This window comes from Saimiri boliviensis, chromosome 8, assembly GCF_048565385.1.
Source record: "Saimiri boliviensis isolate mSaiBol1 chromosome 8, mSaiBol1.pri, whole genome shotgun sequence".
In the NCBI taxonomy this organism is placed as follows: Eukaryota; Metazoa; Chordata; class Mammalia; order Primates; family Cebidae; genus Saimiri; species Saimiri boliviensis.
In genome coordinates this window covers 15,863,588-15,880,084 of record NC_133456.1, presented here as the reverse complement: position 1 = coordinate 15,880,084, position 16,497 = coordinate 15,863,588, and the positions used below count along the sequence as shown (strand labels likewise).

The window sequence follows — 16,497 nt, the reverse complement described above, 5'->3', positions numbered from 1 at the left end:
GTAATCCCAGTTACTTGGGAGGCTGAGACAGGAGAATCACGTGAACCTGGGAGGTGGAGGTTGCAGTGAGCTGAGATTGCGCCACTGCACTGTAGCCTGCGCAAGAAGAGCGAAACTCTGTCGAAGAAAGAAAGAGAAAGAAAGAAAAAGGAAGAGAGAAAGAAAAAGAGAAGGAAAGAAAGAAAGAAAGGAAGGAAGGAAAGGTCAGGAGGAAATGAGGGAAGGAGGGAGGAAGGAAAAAAAGAGAGAAAAAAAGAAAAAGAAGAATCGCAGTCTATAATCATATTAATTGAATGTTTTCCCTAACTTTTCTTGTGGAATCTCTCTCATCTTCTTTTGATAGACTGCATCCAGTGCAATGCCGCGGTCTTATGGGCTACATAAGGAGAGAAACGCGGAAAAGGATGAGAGAAAAAAAGCGTGGATGGATTTGCCCCCTCTTTTTTTCCATTTTTTCAAATACAGCTTTTGTTTCTACATGAGAGAAAATCTTGCGTTGAGAGAGGTCTTAAACTGTGTCCAGTAAGTGACAAAAGCAAAAGCAAAAGCAAAACCAGGAAACTGAGATGCCCTTGCTTAGAGGTTTTTATTTACTGTGACAGTTGCTAAAAACCAAATATTTCCCTACTCAATTTCTTGTAGCTAAATCAAGGTTTGCTGTATTTCCAGTAAAAACGGAAAGCTTTCCCGATTCCATGATCTGCCCATAATGTCTTGGCCACTACTAAGGGTACAGGCATGGAACATCCCTTTTTCTCTCCAGCTTATTGGAGGGTAGGTGGACAAATGTTGACATGGCCACGTTTGTGCACTACCTAGGAAATGGCGAAGAATGTTTTTTGAGACAGGATTTATTACTGGCTCAAGAGGATTACTGAGAAGTGTTCTACTCGTCATGAAATTCACAGAAACGAGACTAAGACTGAAACGGAACGTTTTCATCTGGAGCACATTATTCTCTAACAGTGGTGCTTCATCCGTTTGACTTCTGTGAGCAAAAACTATTCTGTAGAAGTAACTCTTCCAGATAGTTGGAAATGTTCAAAAACGCTTTCAAATTTTTAAGCCATTTTATAAAATGTAAATATTCCTCAGCATACCACCCAGGTTCTTTCTTTTTCAAATGGGACCTCTCAGATTTGTTTGCACATCAGAATCACCTAGGAGTTTGGAAGGCCAGGAGGTCCCCAGGTCTTGCTTCCTGAAGACGTGATGGGTGGCCCCAGGATGCGGTGTGGGCATTTGGAGTTTTAAATGCTCCCAGGTGGTTGGATTGGGCTGCAAGTCCAGATCATTTCCTTACTGAATAAGGTCAGGTCTGCGACATTTCTTTTTTCACTCCTGAGGCTACCTGGTGTTCAACGCTTACACACCCTGACTGATGACTGGCCCCAGCTGGCCCCGAGTCGTAAGACGTGACTGTGAGTGGAGGCTGAGAGGAGGGACAGATCCTCAAGGATTCAGAGCAGATTCTGTGCTGTGTTTGCCATTGAGTATACCCGCTCTTCCAAGCCTGATAGCAGGTTTTTTTTTTTTTTTTTTGACATAAGAGAACTATCTGATGAGAAGAATGAATACATGGGGTAAATAAGATTGTTTACATGGTGTAAATGCTGGTTCACACATTTGAAAGTCAAGCTATCTTTTGATAACTGTACAATCAGGTGAGCTGGAAGTATTGATGAGATGGCTGAAGACAGAAGCCCTAGAAAGCCTATTTTTGCTATAAGCGAAGTTTACGGCATAAAAATAAGACATCTCCAGGCAATGTCCCAAGTGAGTGTTTGTGTCTTCAAAGATGTCTGTGCAAATATATCCACAGAGACCCTCTGGAATTCCATGATCTCAAGGAAGCACTGATCGTTAAGAGCAGGAAGGGACCCGCTCACTTTAGGAGTGACTTTGACCTACCTTATTGCAGTTAAAAAAAATAAAATTCTCATGGTGTACTAATGTGACATCACAGATATGGTGTGTCTTCAGTTACAAAATGCTCTGTTTGAATTATATACATTTTAGAAAACTTATGTACAGATGAATAATTTAAAATTGATTGTAAGTGGTGTTTGTGGTTTTGATAGAGCTGGCCATGATGTCCAAATGTAATAATAAACCTGTAGGAAAGTCAGATCCACTTTTTTTTTTTTGAGTCAGAGTCTTGCTCTGTCACCCAGGCTGGAGCACAGTGGTGTAATACAGGCTTACTGCAATGTCCACCTCCTAGGTTCAAATGATTCTCGTGCCTTAGCAGCCAGAGTAGCTGGGATTACAGGCTTATGCCACCATTCCCAGCTAATTTTTTTTGTATTTTTAGTAGAAACGGGTTTCGCCATGTTGGCCAGCCTGGTCTTGAACTCCTGCCCTTGAGTGATCCACCACCTTGAACCCCAATGTGCTGGGATTACAGGTGTGGGCCACCACACCCAGCTGAGATCCACTTTCATCCTCATAGTAGCTTCTGACTCCTTTTCCAGTGCACCAAGACACCACAGAGGGATGTCTGCACAGACTTCTAATGTGGTTTGGGGTTGCAAACTGCAGTTGGGGCAACTTTTTGTAGAGAGGTCTGGTCCTGGACCCACCATGAGAGACCTTAGAGAAAGGGCCCCTTTGGGAGTCCCAAACAAAGGTCTTCTTTCTTTATAGCCAGCCATCCTATTAAGATTTAGAGAGTGGAAGGGGAACACAGAAATTGCATATTCACTATGACTCAAAAAAAGAGAATTTTGCACCAGTGATATTCAAATATGTCATCTAAGGCACTTCAAAACTCCTTAAACGGATCTAAAAGTATTTGTCCTCTAATATTTTAGTGTCTCTTCAGCCAAAAACCAAATTGTTTAAATTTGGTTCCATAAGAATTCTGGTTGTATTTCAGCTCTCAATGTGCCCTAATTCTAGGACTTTCCTGGAATGAAGGACGCAGTTATCCTCGAGACTGGCTTTCATAGCTCGCCCCCTTTGATGACGAGGAGGCAGGCGCGGGGAGGAAGGGCGGCTCAGGAGGGTGTGCATTCTCTAGAGGGAGTCGTCTTCCTGCGCACCTGCCTCATCTTTAGACATTCAAGCAGTTGACAGGCTGAGCACTTCTGGCTTAAGCTTTTGAAAAAGCGGCGGAGTTTCCGCCTGTAAATAGTATCTGTAAAACCATGAGCGGCTGGGAAGCCCACGTCTCAGGCCACGGGGGCTGCGTCTCCCGTCTTCAGGCGGCGCAGAACAAAAATCCCCAGGGCCACCAGGGGGATGCACATGGTGGAGGAGGCCACGAGCAGCCCGATGGCAGCCAGTGCGTAGGCCGGGTAGTCTTTGGTCACAAGCTGGCCCTGAAAGGAGAGACTGTCAGCGGAGAACGCCTGCTGAGAGCACTGCCCCGGGCCTCAGGGCACCACCGTGGTGGGGAGGCGGCATGGCGTGGGCAGAGAGCACGTGGGGCCAGCGGCCTCACTCCCGGGCCCCCGGCTCTGCAATTCACTAGGAAGTGTGCCAGGAGCCTCACCGCCCTCCCCTTTCTCTGCCGTAAACTAGGAATCATAGGACCTACTTGAACCAATGGGCATAGAGCTGTGGTTTGGAGATACCCGTAAAGAATAACCATGGGAATAATCAAGCACCTTACGTCTAAGGCAACTTTCAGGGCACCTAAAATGTAGGGGGCTACTCTTAGCCCAGAATGGAACTTCCCGTGAAGGTAGCAATGTTCTGTATCAGTGGTGGCTAAGAGGGGAGTGCTGCCCAGGAGGCGGGAGCTAGCACCTTTGCAGGGGGAGTCTTTCTCAGCTTCCAGGGGACAGGTGGATGGGGAAGCTCTGGAGCAATGCCTTCCTCTCGCCCCACTGCAGCACAGACCTAAAAACTCACAGCCCAGCTCCTCTGTCCTGGGCTATTTCTAAAATACCTCAGTCATGTTTCCATGTTATGACAAAAAAACCTACCCACATCATGGAAATAGTTTCCTGATTTCGGAGAAGTAATGCCCATGCTTCTGAGTGACCATGGGGGCCCAGCACCAGCCCTACAGAGACGGCACATACCTGGGAGGCCTCCCAGGCCTGGTATTTCAGGGTCCCCGTGAGGATGTAGTCACTCAGGTAGAAGACAAAGAGGCCGACGATCAGCAGGGGGCTCACGCCGGCCCACATCACTTTCCAGTACCAGCTCAGAGCTCGGCCGGTCATGGCCTTAAGATCACTTTCAAATCTATTTGGAAAACAGGGAGAGGAAGTCTGGATTATCCATGCTGCAGAGGTGAGGGCGTCCAGCTTGCCTGTCCCTATTCACAAAAGAACATATGTTCTAGGCAGTAACTGATGTCTCAGGATGGCCACTGGGCTCCTCTGTGACATCTTCTTGAGAGATGATGCTGTGGTGGGGAGGGGAGAAGAGCTGAGGCTGCCCGGGAGAGGTGGCAGAGCAAGCACCCCGCAGACAGGTGGACGTCAGAAGACACCTTCCCAGTGCCTGCCTTCAGATGAAGGCTGCTGGCATAGCCCAGAGGGCAGCTTCCAGGAAGAGTGGGCACAGGCAGCAGGGAAGGGACATTTGTCAGAATGGTCATCAATGAAAGAGCCTCTCAGGACGCTTTGCTCACCTGCCCTGCTGCCAATCAGTGACTCCCTTGCCCAACAGAAATGCCGCAGAGCAGAATCACCTGGTCCCTTGAAACCTGAGCAGGTTTTCTGGGACAGAAGAAGAGCCAACTTCGGACTGAGGGACCGCAGCCCTGGCCTGTGGGCGCTGATCTAGAGTGGCCAGGGCAGTGAGGCCCAAAGGCGTTGCCCGCAGCCACCATCACCGTCTCCATCATGCCGGCAGCTCTCTCCTCTCCCTCTTCTTTACTAAGTCTACATTAAGCAGCGGCCAGTTTATCATAGACTCCACAGGCTCAGTATGTGTTATTTTTTAATACATACGCACAGTGTATAAAGTATCTTTGGCATTTTGGGAGACGTTGGCCCATGGAATCTCCCCATTTGACAAAGAAGGAACCAAGGTCCAGGGCTGTGATGCCATCTGCTTCAGAGGCCTGGAAAAGACCAGGCCTAGAAGCCGGCTTGGCCTCCCGCCTCCAGTCCAGAGCCTTCAAGCCTGCTCCCTGCCTCGGGAGAGGCAGCCTTGGCGGGAGGGGCTGCGGTGGTATGGGTGTGACGTCACCAGCTGCAGCCACAGCCCCTCCCTGTCTGGGACCAGCTGCAGGTCCTGGGTGTCCATGCGAGGCTGTGTGGAGACCACCACTGCCCTTTGCTGCTGCTGCTGTAGCTGGACTCCAGGCCCCAGGCCATGAAGGCTCACGTATATGACGTGAAAACCTGGGGCTCTCAAAGTCGAGCAGGTGAAAAAGTGTTGGGGGTCCTCTTGTCCCTTTACCTCATAGCCCCCCACTTTCGTGGATGGAGAAAGTTGGGAAGCGCTGGCTGCAGAAAAGCCCCAGGACACTGCTGCCGGGTGGTCACTAGATGGCGGTGTCCCCTGAGCAAGCAAAGCACTCTCCTCCTGCCACTCACACTGTCAGTCCACCTGCAGCGTCTCCAAGGCGTGTTTACCCATCTCCCATCACCAGCCCCTTTTTGATGGACTTGTGCCCCTTACCCATTCAGTGACCTCCAGTGGGCTCTAGGCTCTGTTCCTCTCTCTCCAACCTCTTTTTATCCTGAAACACACACCCTCTCAGTGACCAATCTCTTTCTCTCTCTAGACTGGCATTTCCTAGGTGACCAGGGATTTTTCCAGTTTTAGCACGGAAAGTTCCATGTCCCATAAAACGCCTCCGTCCTGGGGAAACAGGGAGAATCGGTCCCCCTAACACTCGTGTCCTCAAAATGTTAGTAGCTGGGGGTGGGAGTGGGGTGAGAGGAGGGTGAAAAGGCATTCCTTGACCAAGTAAGTCTGGAAATGCTGCAATTCTAATCCTGTCTTTGGGATCCACAACTCTCTTTAAGACTCTGAGAAGTCCCACAGGAAAGACATCGATTCGGCATTAACTTACGTCCTGAATGAATGGCTCCTGGGAGATCCCTCAGCACGGCACGGGGCCCTGGCCTTTGCAGGGACACAGCAGGAACACTGCTTCAGGGGTGCCTGCCTCGCAGTGTTGACAGTGTCTCCCTTCCCACCCCGAACGAGGGTGGAGATGAAAAAGACTCGGGAAGCGGGCAGAGAACAATGTGGCACAGCCTCCTCGCCCAAACCAGGCTCCCACTTGAGCAGCGCTGCCCAAACTGTGATGTGCCTCAGGTCCCCTGGACATATTGTGAAGACACAGAATCTGATTCAGCAGGACAGGGTGGGCCTAAGCTTCTGCAGTCCCAACGAGCGCCTTGCTGCTCCTGCTCTGGGGATCATACTTGGGGTAGCAAAGCTCTCTAGACCAGTGGTTCTTAAAGCATGGGCACCAGCCTCACCTGGGAACCTGTGAGAAATGTAAATTCCTGGCCCTCCCCTGGACCTGCCTGATCAGAACCTTGGGTGTGAGTCCCGCAGCCATGTTTGACCAGCCCGGGGGGACTCTGAGGCACACTCAGGTTGGGAGGCTGCCCTGGACCTGTGGCTCCTGCCCCAGCTGCACATTCCATCACCCGGGGAGAGTGAAAACGTTCCAGTCCTGTGCTGTGCGCCAGGACTGAGAACCTCACTGACTACACTTTCAATCTGCCAGATTTTCTAAGGTATAAGTTATCAACTGGACTTTGGTCAGGGTTCTTGGAAAATACTGATGTTGGCCAATGATCAGAGCGTCCAGTCCCTGGTGGTACAATTCCCTACCCCAGTAAGCTGTGGCGGTCCAGCAGGGTCAACCCAAAACATCCTATGATGCAAAGCAAAAGTCCAGAGAATAGAAAGATATTCGCTGAAGCAAACTGAGGGTGGAATTCAGGCAGAGCATTAGCTGAGATCTGCAGGCAAAGAACAAACGTTGAGTAATGATGCCAAGCTTAAAGAGGGGAAGAGGCACATCCAGAAATAGCTGTTTCCTTCGGGGTATGGCCTCTGTGGCTGTGTCTTCCCTGTGCAGCTGGGGGTCCCGGGCCTCCTCACCTCCTCAGCCCGTACACGTAGCACACGGCGATGGTCTCCACCAGCACGATGAGCAGCAGGGACAGCGTGGCCGCGTAGTCATTGAATATGTCAAACCAGTAGTTCCCGGCCTCCGTGGTGAACACCATGCCGATGGCACAGCTGATGAGGCACACCAGACCTGGGGGCCACAGACCAGCTGCTCACCGGCCCGAGACCCCACCTACTGCTAACCAGTTCTCTACGGACAGTGGGGTCATCAGCCCTCAGGGGACTTTGGCTGATTGGTTCATCCACATGGGTTGGGAGAGCTGTCGTGGTTCGGACTCTCTGAAGGTGTGTGCTGTGGGCGGGGGGGGGGGAGCAGGGGACACAGCGGTGTCCCAAAGCGTGTCGGCAGGAGTCACTGATGTTGACTCACTGAGCTGCCCTGCAGGGGTGGCAGAGCTTCAGGCTCAATGAACAAGCAGATGCACTGGGCACTGCCCTCCCAGGATCCTGCTCAGGCTGTGGGTCTGCAATGATAACCCTCTCTGTTTATCCCAACAACTCAGCCCTGGAGCTTATGAGAAGTGTATCGGGGGAAGAGGCTTGAATATGGGGTGGCCCCGTAAGGACTTCCTGTTCCTATAGAGGACTTGCATCCACCCAGAAGGGGGTGGGTATGGAAGAGACAAATATCCACCCAGATCCTCCCACGTACCAGGCACTTGCAGTGCATTGGATGCTTAGGCCTCCGGAGCCCCCTTTCACAGATGGGAAAGCAAGGCTCAGAGATGTCTAAGGCTCCCCCAACATCCCATAGCATGCCAGTGGCAGTGTGAAGATTCAGAACCATGCCCTTTAGCCTCCAGAACCTGGGCTTTTATCCCAGGCCCCTCCAGCTGCCTCCCCTGGGGACCCCATGCATGTCTGAATCTAGAGCCCACACCTGCCCTGCCAGCCACTGAGTCCTCCTGCCATCCCGACGAGGACACACAAGGAGAAAGGGGCCATGCGCTGGCCGAGGGCTACGGGCATACCTAGTGTTGGCTACAGAGACCAGGCCTGAGGAGGCGGGCTACGTGCTGCAGGGCTCTGAAGAGGCGGGGGCAATCCAACTGGGGTGGTCAGGGCTTGAAGGAGATGGGCTGGGAGCTGGATTTGATTTGTCCTGCATGTGGATGAATGGTGTCTTCAAAGGCAGAGGTGTGGGCCACAGGGCCTTCAAGGCACTGCCTGGTTGGTGGAGCCGATGGGCCAGGGAGTGAAACCATGAGAGATGTAATTGGGAAAGCCAGCTCAATTCCTAAGAACTGAAATGTCCATCAACAGCAGAATGGATAAAGAAACTGTGGTATGTGATCTTACAATGGATTCTTATATAGGCAGAAAAAGGGGCAGGCGATCACCGCCCAAAACATGAGTGGACCTCACAGGTAGATTTTGAGTGAATACAAGAGACACAGAGTATGTACAATAGGGCTTCATTTATATGAAATTCAAGAACAGGAAGGCCGGGTGTGATGGCTCATGCCTATAATCTTTGGGAGGCTGAGGCAGGTGGATCACTTGAGGTCAGGAGTTCAAGACCAGCCTGGCCAACATGGGGAAGTCCCATCTCTACTAAAAATACAAAAATTAGCCAGGCATCATGGCATGCATCTGTAATCCCAGCTATTCAGGAGACTGAGGCATGAGAATAGCTTGAGCCTTGGAGCTGGAGGTTGCAGTGAGCCACGATCACACCACTGCACTCCAGCCTGGGTGACAGAATGAGACTTTTTCTCTAGAAAAAAACAAGAAAAGAAAAGCCAGAAGAGAAGTGACCTGCAGGGGTGCATACTGCCTGAGAAGGGGTGTAAAGGAGCTGACTGGGGTATGGAAAATGTTCTGTTTCTTGACCCAGGTGATGGTTACTTGGGTGGATACATATGTAAAATCCACTGAGTCTGTACTTAACAATTGTACACTTTATAATGGTCATACTTCAGGCTGGGTGCAGTGGCTCACACCTATAATCCCAGCACTTTGGGAGGCCAAGACAGGCAGATCACCTGAGGTCAGGAGTTTAAGACCAGCCTGGCCAACATGGTGAAACCCTGTTTCTATCAAAAATACAAAAATTAGCCAGTTGTCATCGTGTGCACCTGTAGTCCCAGCTACTCGGGAGGCTGAGGCAGGAGAATCGCTCAGACCCAGGAGGCAGAGGTGGCAGTGAGCTGAGGTCACGCTACTGCACTCCAGTCTGGTGACAGAGCAAGACTCTGTCTCAAACAAAAACCATATGTGTGTGTGTGTGTGTGTGTGTGTGTGTGTGTGTGTGTGTACAGATAGATAGATAGATAGATAGATATAGATAGATAGATAGATAGATAGATAATGAGACACACTTCAGTGAAAATGAACAAAGACAAAAGCAAGTTCTCTCCTAGCCTGTAGAACTTTGAATGTCAGGTTGGGGAGTCTGGCTTTCTCCAAAGTTGGGGTGGCTCCTTCATTTCCCTGCTATGTGGAAAGTGGGACACGCAGGGTCAATCATGTGGCCCGGGTCCTGGGTTGTGAGAAGACGTGGCAGGACTGTGGTGAGGTGGCTGCAGCCTCCTGTAGCCACCTCAACCAGCACACAACCCCTGAGGGAATTCTCCCCTGCTCACCCTCACGCTCTGGCCCTCCTGACCCCTGCCACCTCCACTGGCTGACCCGCTGACCTGAGATGGCCTCCTTGGGCAGGTGGCTAGAGATGATCTTGCTGTCAGTCAGAGGGGTGAGGATGGCCGCTGTGTTCCCCAGCATGCTCCCAATGCCCAGCATCAGCAGCATGAAGAAGTAGAGCACCGACCACAGCTGCGACACCTCCATGTTTTTAATGGCTTCTGTGTAGACGATGAAAGCCAGGCCAGTGCCCTGGACCGCCTGCCCAGAGTGAGAAGACACCAGTTACATGCATGAGGGACTTACAGTTTTATTCACACACTCAGTGCTAAGCAACGTGCGGGACCTTGGAAGTGGCCATGAGAAGCCACATTCTAAGGCTGGAGCTTCCATCTGCAGACCAGCCCCTCACACGCAGCTGGACTGAAAGAAATGGGAGCTCCTGGGAGCTCGTATATGCAAATCACGTGACAATTTGCAGCCAGCCTCCAACACTGAGCTCCCCTCTCCTGCCCCAACTTATGTAAATTCTGGATGAAAGGTAATAAAACAATGGAGAATTTCTGCTTCTAATGTGATGACTGACCAGGTGTCGTGAAACTTCCATGGCTGGGACCTGAGGAGGGAGGGCGGGGCTAGGGCAGCAGGAAGCAGAATTGTGGGGAGCCAGCTTGGTCAGCAGACAACCAGGAGGGGCAGGTGCTCAGCGGTCAGGTCCCTGTGCTGGTAATGCTGTTGTGGAGATACTAAACTACGGAAACGGAGGCTGGAACTCCTGCTTAAAAACAAATCCCCCAAGGGTTCACAAGAGGTAATATGTTGTGCATACTCCCTGGCTACCCATAGAAGAAGCAAAAACAAGCCCTCCCTGGGTAGAATCCCCCCCAGTTTAGACCCACAAGACTCCCAGAGATTAAGATTAAGCAAAGTGGACTGGGAGCGGTGGCTTACACCTGTAATCCCGGCACTTTGGGAGGCCAAGGCGGATGGATCACGAGGTCAAGAGATTGAGACCATCCTGGTCAACATGGTGAAACCCCATCTCTACTAAAAATACAAAAAAATCAGCTGGGCATGGCGGCACGTGCCTGTAAGCCCAGCTACTCAGGAGGCTGAGGCAGGAGAATTGCCTGAACCCAGGAGGCAGAGGTTGCGGTGAGCCAAGATCACGCCATTGCACTCCAGCCTGGGTAACAACAGTGAAACTCCATCTCAAAAAAAAAAAAAAGATTAAGCAAAGTGCTCATAAACAGGGATTTACAAACCCACAAGGAGAGAAGTCACTATGAGTGAAGAACTAGCAAAAATAAGAAATAAGATTTAGAGCACCCCTCCCCAAGGGTAGCAGAGGTTGGACTGTCAGATTCAGAACTGTGTTCTGAATTGGACTGAACTGTGTCCACCCAATATTTGAATGTTGAAACCCTAGCTCCCAGTGTGACCGTATCTGGAGACAGGGCCTTTAGGAGGTAATTCAGGTTAAATGGAGTTAGAATCAAAAGGCTCAACTGACAGTTACAAAGAGTGAAAGAAAATTTCAACAGCAGCCACGGAAGCCTGAATCACACGGCAAACATCTTCAAAGTGTTGAGAGAAAATACCTGTTAATCTGGAATTTTCTATTCAGAGGGAAAATGTCTTTAAAAGATAGAGGTCAATTATAGAACAAAATTTCAGAGAACTGCTCTAAATGAACGTCTTGTAAGGAAAAACCTTTGGAGACACTAGGATGCAAGAAAGAATGGTGAACAGATAAAATGGCAAACATGTAGGTAAATACAAGCACCGTATCAAGTAACAATAATGTCCAACGTATGGGCTTAAAGAGACAGAACTAGACAACAATCACTTAAAATGGGAGAGATAAAATGAAAGTAAAGCCCTTGTCAATTTTGGGAAGGAGGTCAAGATAGCTTTCTTGAAAAAGACAGAAAGCAGCTCTTTTTCTCATGATCTTTGGTCTTAGGCCTCTGCAATCTAGACATGGCATGAATATATTTTTATTTGTACACTCTAGGCCTGCGTGAGGTTGGGCTTCCTGGATCTATGGGTTCGTGTTTCTTATCAGTTTTAGAAAATTTGTAACTTTGTCTCATAATCATTGTCTTTGACTCTCTCATTTTTCTCCTTTTGGAACTTCATGCAGACCTGTTAGACCTTATCATCCTGTCCTACAGGTCTCTTAACCTCTCTTCTATTTTTCCCATCTTATCCTTTTCTGTTTTATTGTTGCTTCATTTCTGGATATACCTTTCAGTTCACTAACTCTCTTTTCAGCTGCATCTAATCTGGTATTTAACTGTCAATTGAGCCTTTTAATTCAATAACTGTATTTTTTTATGTAGACGTTATTTTTTTTCAAGCTTACTTGCCCATCCCAATAGTTTGATACATGTTTATCTTTGTAATGTTATCCTTTGTTTCTTTAAACATTTCTTACGTAACTGTTTCAGCGGTGGCCACAGGCAGGAGAAGAGGAGCAGTCCAGCTTAGCAGGAAGGAGTGTTTTACACTGTTCAATGTTAATGTCTGAACTCAAAATGACAAGGTGTTTACAACTGATCATTCTGAGTGGTATATATATGGGTGTTTGTTGTATTATTCTCTCTACTTTCCTCTATTTTAAAAGCTTAGAAAGACAAAAGAAAAAGAAAGGACAGAGAGGTCCCCCAGGAAGTTGATCACAACTAGCTTTCTCGGGCAGCCCCTCAGGAGAGTGGTGGTAAAGCCTCTCTTCTCCTTGGAGTTGCAGGAAAAGTAATTCGGGATCTTTCTTCATTTTTATGGACCTCGCCTATCTTCCAAGTTGGCAGCTCACCAAGGTCCCCACACGTGGGTGGAGAGAAGCCAGCCCTCGACCTTGTCTGGGCACCTTACCGTGTCTAGCTCCGACTCCAAGCTGCAGTTTTTAATGTGCGGGAACACCTCGCTGTATTTGCTTGGGTAGGCAGATGCAAGGTAGCCCTTCACCTGCTCCAGGTTGCTGGCCGTCAGAAAGCCATCTTCAAGGTCAAAAGTGTTGGTCAGCAGCAGACTCACCCTGCAGAGCAGACCATCGGATCGACCTTCACTGATCAGAAAGGCAGCTGTCGCCAAAGCCTCCCGTCAGCCTCTTCTTCTCTGATTAGGTGAGGAAAGGGAATCTGTTGCTTGGTGATCTTTTAAAGGGCAGGATAATTTTGAATGGCACTGAAGCCTCAGATACGAACAGTGATGACCACAGGCAGCAAACGCACAAAGCTAGGCTATTTTAACATCGGACCAACACAGTCCAGCAGACGTTTCTGTGCCGATGAAAATATTCTATCTGTGCTGTCCAGTTTGGTACTCACTGGCCACATATGGCGACGGACCACTTGAAGGTGGACACTGAGCAACTGATTTAAAGTAACATGGACATGTACTCAAATGTGAATTAAGTTATTCACATATGAATTAAGTAGCATTGATTTAAATTTAAATGGTAAATAGCCACTTGTGGCTAGTGACTACCAAACTGGATGGCATACCTCCTGGATGACGTCTTTGTATTTTGGGCAAGGGGCCACAGAAAGCGAATTCTGTCATCTCTGTGGCTCAGCTAGGGACTTCTTGGTTACTTTTGAGGTGGGGGAAATGGGGTAGAAGAAACGAAGTTTGATTGTCGTATGTTCCATTATGCTAAGTGTTTGCAACATGTTAGTTAAAGTGCCCTCATCCCTACCGGGCAGGTGTTGACATGCCCCAGGCCCCCCAGCACACTGGTGGTGGTGTGGGTGTCTGAATGTGAGCCCTGAATTGAGGATTCCAAAGCTGGTACACTTTGCCCCAGCCCTTGCCCAGGTGACCCTTCAGCTCAGAGCTCTGGGAGGCCTGGGACTCGGTGGGACAGCCTGGGCTTACTTCCTTAAGCAGTTTTCATAGTTGAAGGTGGCCTTGAAGCCGTAGATGGAGAAGGTGACGATGCTGGCAAATATGGAGGTGGAGCTGTTGATGAGGGACACGATGATGGCATGCTTCTGGCAGTTGCTGGATGGTTCATTGTAGCTGGCGAAGGCGATCAGGCTGCCGAAGCCCAGGCCAAGCGAGAAGAAGATCTGGGTGGCTGCGTTGATCCAGGCCTTGGGGTTGGCCAGCTGCTCCATCTGGAAGGCCAGCAGGGACAGGGCTGATGAGCACTTAGACCCGCAATCAGAGAGTGGCCCAGGGAGGGGAAGGAGCTCGCCTACAGCACGAAGCTATCACAGGCAGGCCTTGGGCTGGAGCCCAGCTCTCCTCGCTCCATCCACTCTCTGGCCGATGAAATGCCCAGCTCAAGCCGCACACCTCCCATGACTAAGGTGCTGCAGAGGATACAGGTGCTATGTGGGGGATGTAAGGTGATACATATCCTCCACAGCCCCTCAGCCACAGGAGGCATGTAACTGGAAGCAGCCGTGCTCACCGCTGCTCACCGGGGCGGAGGTATGCAATGGAATACTGCCAGGTAAAATAAAACACACGTGGAGCCCTGATTCATAAGCAGGTACTGCATAGGTCTGGGCATTCGGAGATGAAGCGGGGGTGGCCTGGCATCTCGACACTGACATCAGGGGGCGTTTGGAATGGGGACGGAGGGGAGGATGACCGTCATTTTGTTTCCTGGGGCTAGATTTGCTAAATGAAGAAGCTGCCCCATCCCAAAGGCAAAAGCACACCCTCCATGGATGAACCTGGGCTGGGGGCATGCATGGAGAGTGAGGGTGTTGGGAGGGATGGCAGGAAACCCTGTAGGAAGACGGGCACATGGACTCGTGTGAGCAGGCAAGCAAGATGACCGGAGCGGTGCTCACGGTAAAAAACTCAGTCCAGTCTGGAAGGGGCTAGAGGGGAGGCGAAGGGGCAGCAGCTGGGGGGCAGCGAGGGTGGAGAGAGGCTGACGGAAAGACTTAACGCTCCAGAACGAACAGGGAGTGGAGACGACCTGGCTGAGGAGGTGATCCAGCAACTGCGGGTCCTCCACGCTCCCGCCACACCCTGGTGGGCTCACATCAGCTTCCCAGGGTACAGCGTTGGCCCACGCTCCATCTTTCCCTCTTCCCACCCATCCTGGAAGGTGGCAGGATGAGTGAGGGGCGCCCTTAGGGCCCTTCCGCTTCGGCCCATACCTTGGGAGTGAACATGTACATGAGACCATTGGTGGCTCCGTGGAGTGTGAGGCCCCGGACAAGGTAGATGATCAGCACGCAGTAGGGCAGTGACGCAGTGAAATACACCACCTGCGGGCGTCAGAGGGCCGTGTCAGCCTCCTGGAGGTGGGGTCCACAGGGCAAACCCACGCCCCACGGAATACTGCCGCCTCTGGGACATTCAGGCTGCACCGCCCAGCTGCTGACAGCTGGAAAAGGCATGGAGATTGTTGGTCCTACACAGGCTCTGGGTTAAAGCTGGAGAACTGGGCTGGTGGGATGTGGCTGCTCACAGCTGTGACCATCAAGACATTTCTTATTCAGTAGAGAAGACACAAACAGGCACCAAGCCTCTGCCTTCCACCCTCCCTTCAACCTGACCTTATTCAAGAACAGATCTGAGGCTACCCACAATAGCACATCAGTCACATTAACATGCATGAAAAAAAATATGGACAATCCAGTCATGAGCCCACAGGAAAAAGCAGCCCACAGAATCTGTGCGTGAGTCTGTACCCAGTTTCTGAGCCAGATTCGGCTCTGAGCTTCCTGGTAGCCACACAAAGCAGAATATTAAAAGAAAAAAAAAATCTGGAGCTTGGAGAAGGACAGGTTTCCCCAGGATTGGGGCCTGAGAGCAGATTGGTCATGAGGGCTCATGCAGGAAAGCAATGACTTGTAGAGGGCAGTGTCCCCATAATCAATACAATAGGAAATCCCTGATTTCTATGGCAGCGCTCTAGAAAGGGTTCACTTCCTTGGGCTTTAACACTACGCCTGAATGACCGTTTTTGTCCACCCGATCTTTCTCCACTGACATGCATCGTAAGTTTAATAATGTTTTGTTAATATCTTTGGTGTTCATAATGGCTTTAGTAGTCATCTGTCATGCTCTGGGTGATTCTTACTGTTACAAAGCCATGGAATACAGACCTTCAAGTGCACGTGTGTCCAGCCAGGAATGGAATTTTTTCTGTAAATCAGCTCACATATGTACCAGAACCTCATTTGTAAAGTAAATAAATATTTGGCAAGATTGTCTTTTGTGTAAGAGTTCCCTTAAGGTTTGAGTCTCTCTGTGAGAAATAATGGCTGATGAGTTCAGGTGGGCTTGATTCACACTTGGCCCTCCCTTCCCACTGAGGTGTGGCGTCAGCTTCTTTCCATTTCCAAGGCTGCCACGTGGGCACTCTGTGCCTGACACCCAGGGGATGGCAGGTGGAATGTGGGGTGTGTCTTTTATCATTGCTTCTTAGCTGAGGTCATTTTAACTTGAGTAATAAATCCACCCAAGATTATAAGAAAAGAAATCAGGTAAGAGATAGAGATGGATAATGAAAAGACAGGGCACTCACCAAGGAACAAGAGCAGGGAGAGGTGACCAGCATTCATCACAACTGGCACTAAGCAGGCCCTTAGGGCCAACCCTGGAATTTCCCTCCTTTCTGTCAGGTGAGCAAATTTCCTGGAGGCTCATGGAGTCCCTGCCAAGATGGCTTACTTCTCCCCAAGTGGGCAGAGTTGCTGGACACATGATCCAGCCTAACCTCTTAGAAGAAACCAATTCTGACCACTCTACAGAGATTCTGGCAGGAAACAAAGGTGATTCCAACAGAGGATGCCAGGAAATGGCACATAGTCTGTGACAAGATTAGCTCCCTATATATAGAGCTGTTGGGGCACTTTTGCCATGGAGAAACGTGTC

The 16,497-nt window shown here is 50.0% G+C and overlaps 1 protein-coding gene across 2 annotated transcripts in view; it reads right to left on the bottom strand.

Moving 5' to 3' along the window:
* Positions 1-350: 350 nt before the first annotated feature.
* SLC6A20 (solute carrier family 6 member 20) overlaps positions 351-16,497 on the bottom strand; it is a 38,546-nt gene continuing 22,399 nt past the window's right edge. The window contains exons 5-11 of one of the 2 annotated variants that reach the window (XM_003926248.4): positions 14,772-14,882; positions 13,528-13,769; positions 12,523-12,685; positions 9,702-9,906; positions 7,033-7,192; positions 4,032-4,197; positions 353-3,323 (exon numbers count right to left, since the gene is read on the bottom strand). In XM_003926248.4, coding sequence (XP_003926297.3) covers positions 3,174-3,323; positions 4,032-4,197; positions 7,033-7,192; positions 9,702-9,906; positions 12,523-12,685; positions 13,528-13,769; positions 14,772-14,882 — 1,197 coding nt within the window. In that variant the 3' untranslated portion in view covers positions 353-3,173. Of the gene's footprint in view, positions 3,324-4,031; positions 4,198-7,032; positions 7,193-9,701; positions 9,907-12,522; positions 12,686-13,527; positions 13,770-14,771; positions 14,883-16,497 lie in introns of both variants that reach the window. The other variant, XM_074403993.1, reaches the window with a different exon arrangement.